Genomic DNA, 13,103 nt, shown 5'->3' on the forward strand with positions numbered 1-13,103 from the left:
AATGCAGTTTTACTGGAGGTGGAAGGCTTTTATATACCGTAGTTTTGTATCAGAGCTGCCAGGATTGAGTTACAGAATGTGCGAGTAGTCACAGAGGCATGCTAGATTTTAAATAATCTTATATCTCTGTAACTGTAAGGATTAAACATACCATTAATCAGTTGTATTTAAAAAAAGAGGGTTATTGTAACTTTAAAATTATAGTGTGATTTTGTTTAAAAAAAATAAAATTAAATTGTGCTTCCTTCAGCGCTTTGTTCCTTTTGTACTTCTAGTGTTAAAAAAAGACATCTTCTCAAATATTAAGATTTACTAATATTAGAAGCCTTTCTGGGATAACACAAAGAAAAACAGTAGGCCTCAGTTTATTTCATTACATTATCAAGCAAAAAAAGTGGGTATAAATATACACATCTTATGCTCTGTTGGTACCATCCCTAATACAATTGGTTGGAGCGCCATCTTTTCCACAATAATGCATAGTTGCATCTTGTGCTTGTTTGTTAAGGGTATCCCCTGGAAATATATAATCCTTGATTGGCCAGCGTGTTTGCGGCTAGGTACATTTTGAAAGCTCACAATTTTTGGGAAAGGGGAAAGCAACTCTTGATTAAAGTGGGGTTCTTTTTTTATATAGGGTATGATTTAACAAAATCCCTTTGCCTCCTCTGTTTGATTGTAATTGCAAGCACCCTGTCAGTGGTAAATGGTTTGGTTTAACCTTCTAAGTGCAGAGCAGCGTGTTATTTTGATAAACAGACTTACTGGCAGAATCACCAGGTGAAAATAGAAGAAAGAAGGCCTAAAAAAGAAAACAAATGCAGCCATCACATCTAGGAATTGGCAAGCTGCAATATAATAAATGTTTGATTTTGGGTAGGTATAATAGGTGTAAACCAGGCCTAAGACCCTATTTTTACAATTAACTACATGTTTACAATAAACTGAATGTTTTATGATATTTGATTTGGTATTTGTATACAAGTTTTTATTATATGTCTGGAGACACAATTTAATGTCCGTAATTTATGGTGTAGGCTCTTTAACTTTTGCAGACCCCTTTGACTCACAGATTTTTTTTTACATGATAAATAGAATCAAAGCCAGAACTCACCACATGAAATAGTACTTTCTGTAAATTTACACTAGATGTCTAAATATAAACATATAGAATGATGGAAGGGAAATTAAATACCTATGTATAGTACTGTCTTCTCTGTAATGTGTCAGACTATAAAGGCTGTAGCAGAGCAAGGTTACACTAATGCCTCATACACACAACCAGTTTTCCCATCCGGAAAACCGCCATGACAGCTTTTGGCCAGGAAAACCGGCCGTGTGTATGCTCCATGGCAGTTTTCCCAACAGGAAAACCACCGGGAATGCCAGCGGGACAAATGAGAACATGTTCTCTTTTTTTTCTGCCGTGATTCCCGGCAGTCTTTTTCCAGGCAGTTTTCCTATGGGAAAAACTGCGGTGGAGCATACACACGGCTGGGATTCCCGGCCAAAGCTCTCATGGCAATTTTCCTGCCAGGAAAACCGGCCGTGTGTAGGGGAAAAAGCTGCCGAGTGTAGATTCTTGGCTTTTCCCTCGGGTTTCCCAGCGGTAAAACCCGTACGTATGTACGAGGCTTAAGCTATAAAAAGTTGATTACTTTAACCAGCAGCAGATACTTATGCCGCGTACACGCGATCGTTTTTCGGCATGAAAAAAAGTCATTTAAAATGATCGTGTGTGGCCTTCACATCGTTTTTCGGCTTCTGAAACCAAAAAAAAATTCGAACATGCTGCATTTTTTAACGTCGTTTTTAAAAATTTCATTTTTCGGGTTGTAAAAAATGATCGTGTGGGGGCTAAAACGACGTTTTAAACCCGCGCATGCCCAGAAGCAAGTTATGAGACGGGAGCGCTCATTCCGGTAAAACTACCATTCATAATGGAGTAAGCACATTCATCACGCTGTAACAGACAAAAAAGCGCGAATCGTCTTTTACTAACAAGGAATCAGCTAAAAGCAGCCCGAAGGCGAATGGAACTTCCCCTTTAGAGTGCCGTACGTGTTGTACGTCACGGCGCTTTGTTCATCATTTTTCAAAAACGATGGTGTGTGGGAAACATCGTTTTTAATGATGAAGTTGGAAAAACTTCGTTTTTTGGACTTGCTGAAAAACATCGGTTTTTTTTCATGCCGAAAAACGATTGTGTGTACGCGGCATTAGAGTTATGTAAATTCTGAGTCTGTCATAACGCAATGTAATAAAAACAACTTTTCAGACTTCTAATTATCTACTGTTATGTGTACAGATTTCATTTGCTGACTGCTAAATCATGTTAACTTTTATTTTTCAGAAACCTTTTCCCAAAATCGAAGACCATTATCAAAACAATGGGGAGAACTCCTTGAACAGTTAAAGGGTATCAATGTATACAAAAGCGAATCCAGGCTACTTGGCATTATCAAAAGACACATGAAGAGAAAATAGCTTAAGAGCAATGTGGAAACCAAAATTACATTTTTTTTTTCCATATCATTAAATCAATGAACCCTGAGCAAATAATGAATAGTTTGTCATTTTCAGGTTGTGCTTGGAAATTCTAATAACATTGTTTGATACAAATGCCTTAAATAAATAAATAGTTATTATGGAAGAATTAACATATTTATTTGATTTTATGCATACCATCATTATGCTAAAATGATATGACAAATATTAAAAAGAATATACAAGATACATTTGCAGAACATTCAGATGGACGCATAAGTTAAGTGGAAAATACATATTTGATTTTGTCGGAAAAATAACAACTTTTTCTATGCTAAATAGCCTTAAATATTCAAAAGTGTCATGTATATATTGCAATAATAGAAATTAAGTGAAATAAAATTGTACTGTACATGTACATTTTTTGATGAAAAAAATATCTTACTCCGTTATACTGAACTGCTAACCACCTGGGAATGGGACCTTACAAGTACTGATTGTAGAACAGAGCTTTATAATTCAGTGCTGCAATAACTGACACAAATATCCATACATTGCATGAATATTTGCATGTCAGCAACATACACTAAATCAGGTGTGCAAAACAAACTGGAATTATTCTTCAAAGGGACACTATATACTTACTGAGGGCCAAGCCCACTTAATGCGCTTCTCCAAGCAAAATTTGACAACTTCCTCTCCTTCATTCCAGCCTATTCCCATTTAAAAAAGTCCTTCCTAATGCCTTGTACACACGATCGGTTGTTGCGTCTGATAGATTTTTCCGACAGAATTCCGTTCAAGCTGTCTTGCATGCACACTGTCACACCAAATTCCGATCGTCAAGAACGCAGTGACGTACAATACTACGACGAGACGAGAAAAATGAAGTTCAATGCTTCCGAGCATGTGTCGACTTGATTCTGAGCATGTGTGTTTTTTTCTCCGTTCCCTACAGACAAATGGAATTTCCGATAGAATTTTTTTCCGTTGGAAAAAAAGAGAACATGTTCTCTTTTTAAATTCCGATGGAAAAAAGTCCGATGGGGTACACACACGGTCGGAATATCCCATGAAAAAAATCCGTCTGACTTTTTCTATCGGATATTCCGCTTGTGTGTACAAGGCATTAGCCTCTTTTAACTTACCTAAATCCGCATTCATGTGATCCTCCATCACACCTCTTCTGAAAATTAAGACTCATGACCCACCACTGTAGTCATGATGTCAACATAATGCTACTGGACATAATGCTACTCATTAGTTTACCATAGCGGAATGCCATTGTAAACCTGAATTCATGTTTTTATGACAATTGGCACGTCAATATAAAGACACTTCAAATACACTACTAGACTAATAATGCTGAAAAATAATTTAATCATTTTCATATTATACATTGAGCTCAAAAACAATTATATAATTTGGTCTACATTTGTTGCTAGCAAAAAATTGTAGATGGCTACAGATAAAAGAGAAACATTTATATATTTTAAAAGCTTCAAATTACAATGGCTTTTATGGCATTTTGCAAAACCAGAGTTACATTCTTATTGATAACGTTAATTCAGTACTAACTCCTCCAAGTATCATTTTAAAGTTGGTTCAATAACTTTGCCTATAAGGTCAGAGTAGGACCTGCAAACCTGCCCAGCAGTATGTAGAAACTCCTGTTTTATTTCAGACACTTGTCCTGGAAAAAAAAAACTCAGTTATTTATGGAAAACTATAAATATCTGTATATATATTTTTTATACATGAGATTATTAGAGAAGACCAAATATTCAAAGCAGGATACCTGAGATGAGCAAAACTGTATAAACTCACATCTCATCAAAAGCAACTACTGTAATCTAATAAACAAATAGCTACAAAGACACTTCAAATACTTCAGCATGTTTTTGGAAGTTTGTACCAAAATAAAGTTCCTCTTTTTAATATTCATCGTGCCCTCCCATGTGCTTCAAATGTTGTTTTGGGCTTTACTGCTGTCCTTCTTTAAAAGCGGATGTAAGCCCGAAAAAAAAAAAATGTACGTCACAATGTACAGTATACGATTTCCTATCATCTGTGCCCAGTCTTGCCACACAGAGTTAATCCAGCTCTGAGCAATTCTCTTTTATTGTTCAGTGAAATAAAACAGACTTACAGAGAAAAACCTTAGTCCGTTCCGCCCCCTTGCTGTGAATGACAGGTTATTTACATATTTCATGCACTAGCCTGAAGACAGGCATTATTTTTTAAATCCCACCCCACTCCTTTTCTGAAGTCATGTGGTTACTTTTCTGGATTTTGACTGGATGTTAGTGATCATAGCAGAATTTAGTGTAAGGAATACACAGGGAAAAATGCATGTTGACAAGGGGAGTGTAGAGGAGGGTGGGGAGTCTACTGACATCACGACTCCACCCACAAAGCTCCAGACAATAGATCCACCCACAGAATCTGCAGTTTTATAGTTCTTATAACAGGAAGAGTAAGGCCTCGTACACACGGACGGACTGTCCGATGAAAACGGTCCGCCGGACCGTTTTCATAGGACAGTCCGCTGCCGGATTTCTGTTTGATGGCTGTACACACCAACAAACAGAAATCCACGCGGACACGATATGCGGTGACGTGGCCACGCCATCGCCGCGACGATTATGCGGCGACGTGCGCGGCCCTGGAAGGTCAATGCTTCCACGCATGCGTCGAATCACTTTGACGCATGCGAGGGCTTTCGGCCGAGCGGACATGTCCGGTGAGTCTGTACAGATGACCGAACATGTCCGACGGACAGGCTTCCAGCGGACATGTTTCTTAGCATGCTAAGAAACATTTGTCCGCTGGAAACCTGTCCGATCCGCCGGACAATTGTCCGGTCGGCCGTACACGCAACCAAACATGTCCGCTGAAACTGGTCAGCGGACCAGTTTTAGCGGACATGTTCAGTCGTGTGTACGGGGCCTAAGGATACATGCAGGAGGCATGTATATCCTTATAGATCAGCACTATGGCAGTAGTTTAGAAAGGTTGAGAGTGGGTTTTACCACTTTAAGGCATGTATACAGTGTTTTTTTTTTTACACTGGGGGGTTCAGGAAGCGAAGAAGAAGGGCATGGGGAAGAAGCCAAAGAAAAGCTAAAGTTGGGCTTTAACCACTTCCATACTGGGCCTATTCTGGCACTTCTCTCCTTCATGTAAAAAATCATAATTTTCTTGCTAGAAAATGACTCAGAACCCCCAAACATTATATTTGTTTTGTTTTTAGCAGACACCCTAGGGAATAAAATGGGGGTCATTGCAACTTTATATCTTGCATGGTATTTGCGCAATATTTTTTTCAAACGCCTTTTTCATGAATTAAAAAAATAACAAAACAGTAAAGTTAGCCCAATTTTTTTGTATAATGGGAAAGATGATTATACGGCGAGTAAATAGATACCTAACATATCACGCTTTAAAATTGCACACACTAATGGAATGGCGCCAAACTTTGGTAGTTAAAAATCTCCATAGGCGACACTTTAATTTTTTTTTACAGGAACCCAGGCGTGACATCATAACGTTGTGCCCGGGCCTCTGATGGTCATAGAGATGACTGGTGACCATCTGGTCATCGGAAAGCTCTATCGTCGTCATCCGGCGCCAGCCGATTCTTTCTTCGGGCCCACGATGGCATGGGAGAGCCTGGAGAAGCACCGGATGGTGGCAGGAAGGGGGGGGGGCATCCCCTCCCCTATAAGAACGATCAAGTGGCGGAACTGCCGCTATGATTGTTCTTATTGTGCACAGAATCGCCAGCTGCAAAGAATGATATCTGAATGATGCCTGTAACTGCAGGCATCATTCAGATATCCCCCCAAAACTCAGCGACGCCATATGACGGCGTGCGGTAGGGAAGTGTTTAAGCATCAAAACTTCTTAAAACGTGTCACTTTTTTTCCCCCATGCCTTTTTAAATTTAAAAATATGTCCAAAACATGTGATGTGAACAAGGTGGATAAACGGTTTACATGACACTGTATATGTATCTATGTATATATGTACTGTATATTGGTTTTAGCCAGCCTCCTTTTACATTTGCCACTGCTGGTATTATTAAACATGCCTAAAATATTACAAATCAAATAATGATAATAATAATAATAATAATAATAATAATAATAATAATAATAATAATAATAAAAATAATAATAAATATATATTTAAAATAAAAAATAAATAATACATTTTATATGAATAATGCGTGCATTGTAGCATGCCACCTTTTCCCCTTATGCTTTGCTGAGGTTTATATGAAATAGAGTCTAGGGGGTACAGTTGAAGGAATTGTTGAAGTAAAGCAAGCCCCATTGATAATGTCCATGGTAATAATAACCCCCAGCATTGGTGTCAGAGCCAGCAATGACAATTCCCAGCAGATGTCAGGAACAGTATTGATAACCTCAAACAAGTGTCCATGTCGGAAGTGATAAACTCCAGAGATAACATTGAGTAAGTGTCAGGGCCAGTGATAACCACCAGCAAAGGTTATGGCAAGCAAGGATAACCCCCTAATAATATCCAGCAAGTGTAAAGGCAAACAATAACCCCCAGCACAACAAAAAATCCAGCACAACCCCCAGCATGTGTCAGGGCCAGCAATGATAACCCCTAGCAGTAACTACCATCAGGGTAAGCAATAACCCTTAGCAATAAACCCCAGTACAATACCTCTGCCCCCCCCCCCAACCACCCAGTAAAAGTCAGAGCAAGCTCTTTTCAGCATTGGTGTTCAGTAGTTTTACTTACCTGAGCACCTGGTCTGCAAAGTGTCCTCTTTCTTGTGCTGCTGCCAGCACTGTAATTTATCTGTTGGGTGGAGGAAATACTCTGCCCAACAGAGGAAGGAAGCACTATTGCAAGCATAGTGTTACTAGTATCTTTTGCTTATAAAGCAGGAGTCCACTGAATGGAGGTGCTTAAAGGAATTTGGGGTTTGCTATAGCACACTCAAGCACACCCCTGTGATTGCCATGAAGAACATGGATTTAAAAGTAATGGAAAATGATTGTGAAAAATATGTAATGCTGCTTACATGATTTTGTGTGTGTCATATTAGCAGAGATTTGCCACAAAATCTGGCAGAAAAATATGAAATGTCAGCTACCTGTAGCCAGAGGTTAATAAGTACATTACCTGGCTGTATTTGGAGAGATAATGCGTCTTTCAGTTTTTCTACTAGCTCCTTGAGCTCATCTTCTTCATTCTTCACAGATGACTCTTGAGGACCATGTGTAGATTGGTTGTTTATTGTATCTTTTACAGCAAAGCTACTTTTTTCAGGCCTCATTTCAGTTCCTAGTGTGTAATTTTCTTTATAGCTAGTAGAAATCTTAATGGACTCACACAAGTGTCTCATATGTGTCAGTGTCTGTTTGTTTCTTGCCTTCAGATGGTCATTTTCTCTTTCTAAATTGAGCTGACAGCTCTTCTTGCTCCTTTGGATGGATACCCTAGTCTTATTATAACCGCAGTCGTCCAACCTAATGGAATTAGGAAACCTCTGTGTTCTTTGGTCCATTTTTTGCTTTATCTTAGAGAAATAAATTATACCCTAAAGAAAAAGAAAATAACATATATTTAAAATATTGTTTCAATCAGGATTTCACAGATTTAAAAAAAATTGTAAGTAGTCTATGAAATTAAAGTAATAATACAAGTTTTATAGCTTCTTTATCTATAGAAAGGGAACTATGCAGAGAATAAAAAAAAACGTTACACTTTGGATGAATGCATTTAGTAATTGCTATAAAGGGTTAATATACAGCTACATGATGAAAATAATACATGCATGCCTGTCTGTTTCTAGCAAGCTGTACCTGTACTCAGTTGTTAGAAGTTATTCATATGAGTTTGTTTTATTTATTTTTGGCTTTTAATAAATAACAGTCTTAAACTATGTGAAGTCTTCCCTCCATATAACCATGAGGTGAGTTAACATGTGAAGGGACATGAGATAGCAATATCAGAGCTTGGGATACTTCATAATACATATGAGACTTTGACATCCTAATAATTTAGTAGGCACATCTGTTGGAAACTGTTATGCTTGAGTTTTGTGAGCAAGCAGTACATAGGGTCAATCAACAAGATGGGTGGGAGTTGTGTCTGTTATGGATGATATGTTTCTTTAAACGCAACTCTATGATGCATCTCTGTTGTACTTCTTCCTGTGTGGTGTTTCCGGTTTCCTGCTGGGTCATTCAGTAAACATGGCTTCTGTACAGTAAAGGAAAGCCTGAAGCAAAAAGTACAAAAGAAAAAATAGCAGAGGGCTGGGCTTGACAGGGTTAACAGGGTACAGACAGGTGGAAAGGTCTTACCCGATTGGGGGGAGCCTGGGGAAGGAAGGGTCAGAGGAGTAAAAGCAGCTGGCCCCTCCCCCTCAGCATCAGAGCAGCGTGGAGGAACAAGCTTCCCACCCACCCTCCCTCTTTGTTTGTTTTTTTCCCATTTATCTTTTCCCACAGATCGGTGTGTCCTCAGGATGTCGTGGCAGTTGGTGGGTGTTGGTCTTTGCGGGAGAAGGAAGAAACCTCGGATAAGGAGAGTTCGGGACCCATCAGTGGTATGGGTTCCGATGGTGGTATTTCAGCTAACGGTGGTTTAGCTGGAATTTGGTTAACGGGTGCACTGCGGTCAGTTGATTGCCTCCAAGCCAGTATGTCGGCTAGAGGCCTATTATCATATATAAAATGTACAGTAGTGCATTTACTAAACAGATGGTATGTGGAGTGCATGCAAAGTCCAACACAAAGATCTGATGTTTTTTATGGTTATGTTCATTTAAATTTATTGATTAATAAAGAGACTGCTATGGTCAATATTTACTCCAACTTGGTCTCTATTAATTGGAAATTGTATGGGGGTTGGAGTAGGGGTTGATCAGGCAGTATGGGAAGTATAGTACATCTGTTATACAATAGTCATGGCTTGTACTGTCTCTTTACATATATCATGTCAAACATGATGTCAGAAGATTTCTGGATCCATGCTCTTTCTACACATTTGATGAGAGCCTGTTAGCCTTGATGTGAGTGTTCTTGGAACTGATTGTGCCTTCTAACAATTGCAGTCCTGTCCTGGATGCTGAGTATTTGCAGCAAGGAAAACAGCATCATGGCAGCTAACAGCATTCCACTGCCTGAGGAAATGAGGGTGAGTGGAGATGTCAGCAGTAACTAGGACAATTTAAGGGCTGAGTTTGAGGACTACTCCCTAGCCACAGGGTTAAATGAGAAGCCTGCAGCAGTGCAAGCAGCCACACTGAGGAGGGTGATGGGCAGTGAACACCTCCATGTTTACAAGCATAATCTGAACCTCACAGAGGAGCAAAAGAGTAACACCAAAACCATTCTGGATGCATTAGAAGCTTTCTTCAGACCCTCTAAAAATCTCATATATGAAAGATATATATTTGGCTGCTGTAAGCAAGAAGACTGTGAATCAATAGAAAGGTTTGTCACACGGCTAAGAGAAAAAGCTGCAAGCTGTCAGTATGGCTCTCAGAGAGATGAACTTATTTGTGATAAAATAGTTTTGGGTATCACCAGTGAAAGCACACGCTGCCAACTATTGAGGAAACATGATTTACATCTACAAACAGCAATTCAGATATGTCGCACTGCAGAACTTACTGACAAACATATGAAAGCTATGTAGCAGGATAAACTGATTGACAATGTCAATGCAGCTTCTAAACAACAGCAAAGCTTCAAAAACCACCAGCATAAGTTTCGGCAGAAGGGTCACCTATGCAACTCACCTGGGAGGAAGCCTGTATCATGCAAGTATTGCGTAAATGTGCATGTACGAGAGAAAAAAAAAGTGTCCTGCATATGGGAAAATTTGTACTGCATGTGGTAAACCAAATCACTTTGCAAGAGTGTGTCTCTCCAGTAAAATGGAAGCAAGGAAGCTGCACACAATTGAGCAAATGTCAGATGATGAGGACGCACACCTGCTTAGCACTGACATGGTTTATTCCTCAGAATGCATTGGTGCTGTAAACACAAAGGGCAAAAAATGGTTTGTAAACCTCAGATTAAACAACATAATCTAACCCTGCCAGCTGGACTTGGGTGCAACGTGTGATGTCATGAGTATAAAGGACAAAATGAAACAGGCACCCTGAGTACCCCTTCAGCCTAGTAGCACCAAACTAAAGTTGTATTCAGGGGAACTAATGGAATCATTGGGGCTATTCCAAACAGAATGCAGCATACGTGATTGTATACACAAACTGAACTTTGAGATTGTTGATGCCGATCAGAAACCGCTATTATCGGGTTCAACATGTGAGCGCCTTGGACTGATGCTGTTGACCATTCCTGCTGAGCTACATAATGTTGATAATCAGCCTGCAAAATCTTTGACTAGGCCACTGACAAAACAGCAAATTCTTCATACCTACAGTGATGTGTTTGAGGGCCCAATAGTCTCTGTTCCAGAAGAGGTTAGTTTTGAACTTGATCCTACCATTCAACCTGTACAATGTGCCCCACACAATGTGACTATCGCCATTAAGCCACAGGTTAAAGCTCAACTAGATAAATATGAAGCTGAAGGACATCTAACTTCCGTATCAGAGCCTACAGATTGGATCAGTAACATGGTTGTTATCAGAAAGCGTGAGAAGATCAGAATATGCATTGATCCCATGTTTCTGAACATGGCCCTGAAAAGGTCACACTACTTAATGCCAACACTGGATGATATTTTGCACAAACTACCTAAAGCATGTGTCTTCACACTTTTTCATGCTAGAGATGCCTTTTTACAGTGCAAACTGGATGAAAAGCGTAGCTACATGACCATCTTCTGGACACCTTGGGGCAGAAAGAGATGGCTCAAACTACCATTTGGAGTCTCTGTAGCATCTGAGGTATACCAGCGAAAGCAGCATGAACTATTAGGTGGTCTTCACAGAATTGAGCCAATAGCTAATGACATTCTTATAGTTGGCTGCAGTAATACAGATGAGGAGGCTAAGCATGACCATGATGAAAAGTTAATAGCGCTACTGGATTGTTGTAGACAGGTGATGCTGAGGCTTAGTGTAAAGAAATTGCAGTTCAAGGTGAAAGAAGTCAGTTTCCATGGGCATATCCTGTCTTCACAAGGCTTAAAAGCTGACCTGGATAAGATTAAAGCCATTGTGGACATGCCACAGCCTGCTGATGCCAAAGCGGTACAGCGATTTATTGGCTTTGTTACATACCCAGCGAAATTTCTGCCACACTTATCTGAGGTGTGTGAGCCACTAAGACGACTTCTGGACAAAGATGCAGTTTGGCACTGGCTTCCCAAGCATGACCGGGCAGTAGAGGATATAAAACGCTTGGTCACCTCTGCCCCAGTGTTGAAATTACTATGATGTCGCAAAGCCTGTTACGATAAAGTGACTCCAGTAAAAATGGTCTAGGTTGTTTGCAGAAAGGTCAGCCAGTTGCATATTTATCCAGAGCTCTTTCATCAGCTGAGCAAAATTATGCTCAAATTGAGAAGGAATGTTTAAGCATTGTATTTGCTTGCCAGCGTTTCCATCATTATCTCTATGGACGGGATTCAATTACAGCTGAAACTGATCACCAACCCATTGATAGCCATATTCAAAAAGCCCCTTTTGTGTGCTCCCAAGTGTTTGCAGAGCATGATGCTTACATTGCAGCATCACGACCTCAATGTTGTCTACAAGCCAGGATGTGAAATGTATATCAGCGATACCCTGAGCAGATAATGTGGCACCTGGAGGTGAGCATGAGCATTGTACAATTTGTCTGCTGCAACAGGAACAAAATTTATTTGCCGATATCAATCAAGCGGACTATCATAATGTCACAGATCAGGGACTACATCAACTCATACAGCACACCAACAGTGATGCAACTTTACAAGCTTTGACGTCTATTGTTTTGAGTGGGTGGTCAGATGAAAAAGAGGCAGTACCTGGAATTTAAATATTTAGGAATTAAACTTGCTAACTCAATCAAGAAAGTATATGAAATAAATGATATCTCCCTACTTGACGAAATTAAAATAGAAATAAAAAGGGTAATAAACAGACCAATTTCCTGGATAGGTCGTATGAATATCCTAAAAATGTTCCTTCTTCCAAAAATCCTTTATAAATTCCAGATGATACCAATCGCATTGCCGCAACCTTATCTTAGAGTACTTAAAACTCTGTTAATGAATTACATATGGAAAAATAAAAAACACAGAATCTCCTTCCTGGTTTTAAAACAGGAAAAAAGACATGGTGGACTTGCAGTCCCGGACATTAGAAAATATTATAATGCAGCGGTACTGTCTAGGGTTGTGGAGTGGGCCAGAGACAATCGGGAAAAAAGATGGGTAAAGTTAGAAACGCACTGTCCAAGGTAAAATTGGGAAGCATAATTTGGAACCCTCCCCAGTATAGAGCACTAGACGAGAATACTCACGAGTTAAAACGTAATGCACTAAAAATATGGGACATATTACACAAACAAATAGACAAGGAAAATAATTCACCTCCTATAGAGTTAAAGGAAAATTAATATTTTGCACCAAGAAAAAAATAGTGGGTGGTAATTGGATAAAAAAAG

General features: G+C 39.4%; 2 protein-coding genes across 3 annotated transcripts in view; one reads left to right on the plus strand and one right to left on the minus strand.

The window, feature by feature from the left end:
* FAM237A (family with sequence similarity 237 member A) overlaps positions 1 to 2,515 on the plus strand; it is a 58,977-nt gene extending 56,462 nt beyond the window's left edge. Inside the window, exon 3 of the mRNA XM_040357308.1 lies at positions 2,354 to 2,515. Coding sequence (XP_040213242.1) covers positions 2,354 to 2,487 — 134 coding nt within the window. The 3' untranslated portion in view covers positions 2,488 to 2,515. The remainder of the gene's footprint in view (positions 1 to 2,353) is intronic.
* Positions 2,516 to 3,560: 1,045 nt separating this feature from the next.
* LOC120943769 overlaps positions 3,561 to 13,103 on the minus strand; it is a 39,790-nt gene continuing 30,247 nt past the window's right edge. For both annotated transcript variants that reach the window (XM_040357309.1, XM_040357311.1), the window contains exons 6-7: positions 7,651 to 8,068; positions 3,561 to 4,180 (exon numbers count right to left, since the gene is read on the minus strand). In XM_040357309.1, coding sequence (XP_040213243.1) covers positions 4,077 to 4,180; positions 7,651 to 8,068 — 522 coding nt within the window. In that variant the 3' untranslated portion in view covers positions 3,561 to 4,076. The remainder of the gene's footprint in view (positions 4,181 to 7,650; positions 8,069 to 13,103) is intronic.

Source organism: Rana temporaria, chromosome 6 (assembly GCF_905171775.1).
Source record: "Rana temporaria chromosome 6, aRanTem1.1, whole genome shotgun sequence".
Taxonomy (NCBI): Eukaryota; Metazoa; Chordata; class Amphibia; order Anura; family Ranidae; genus Rana; species Rana temporaria.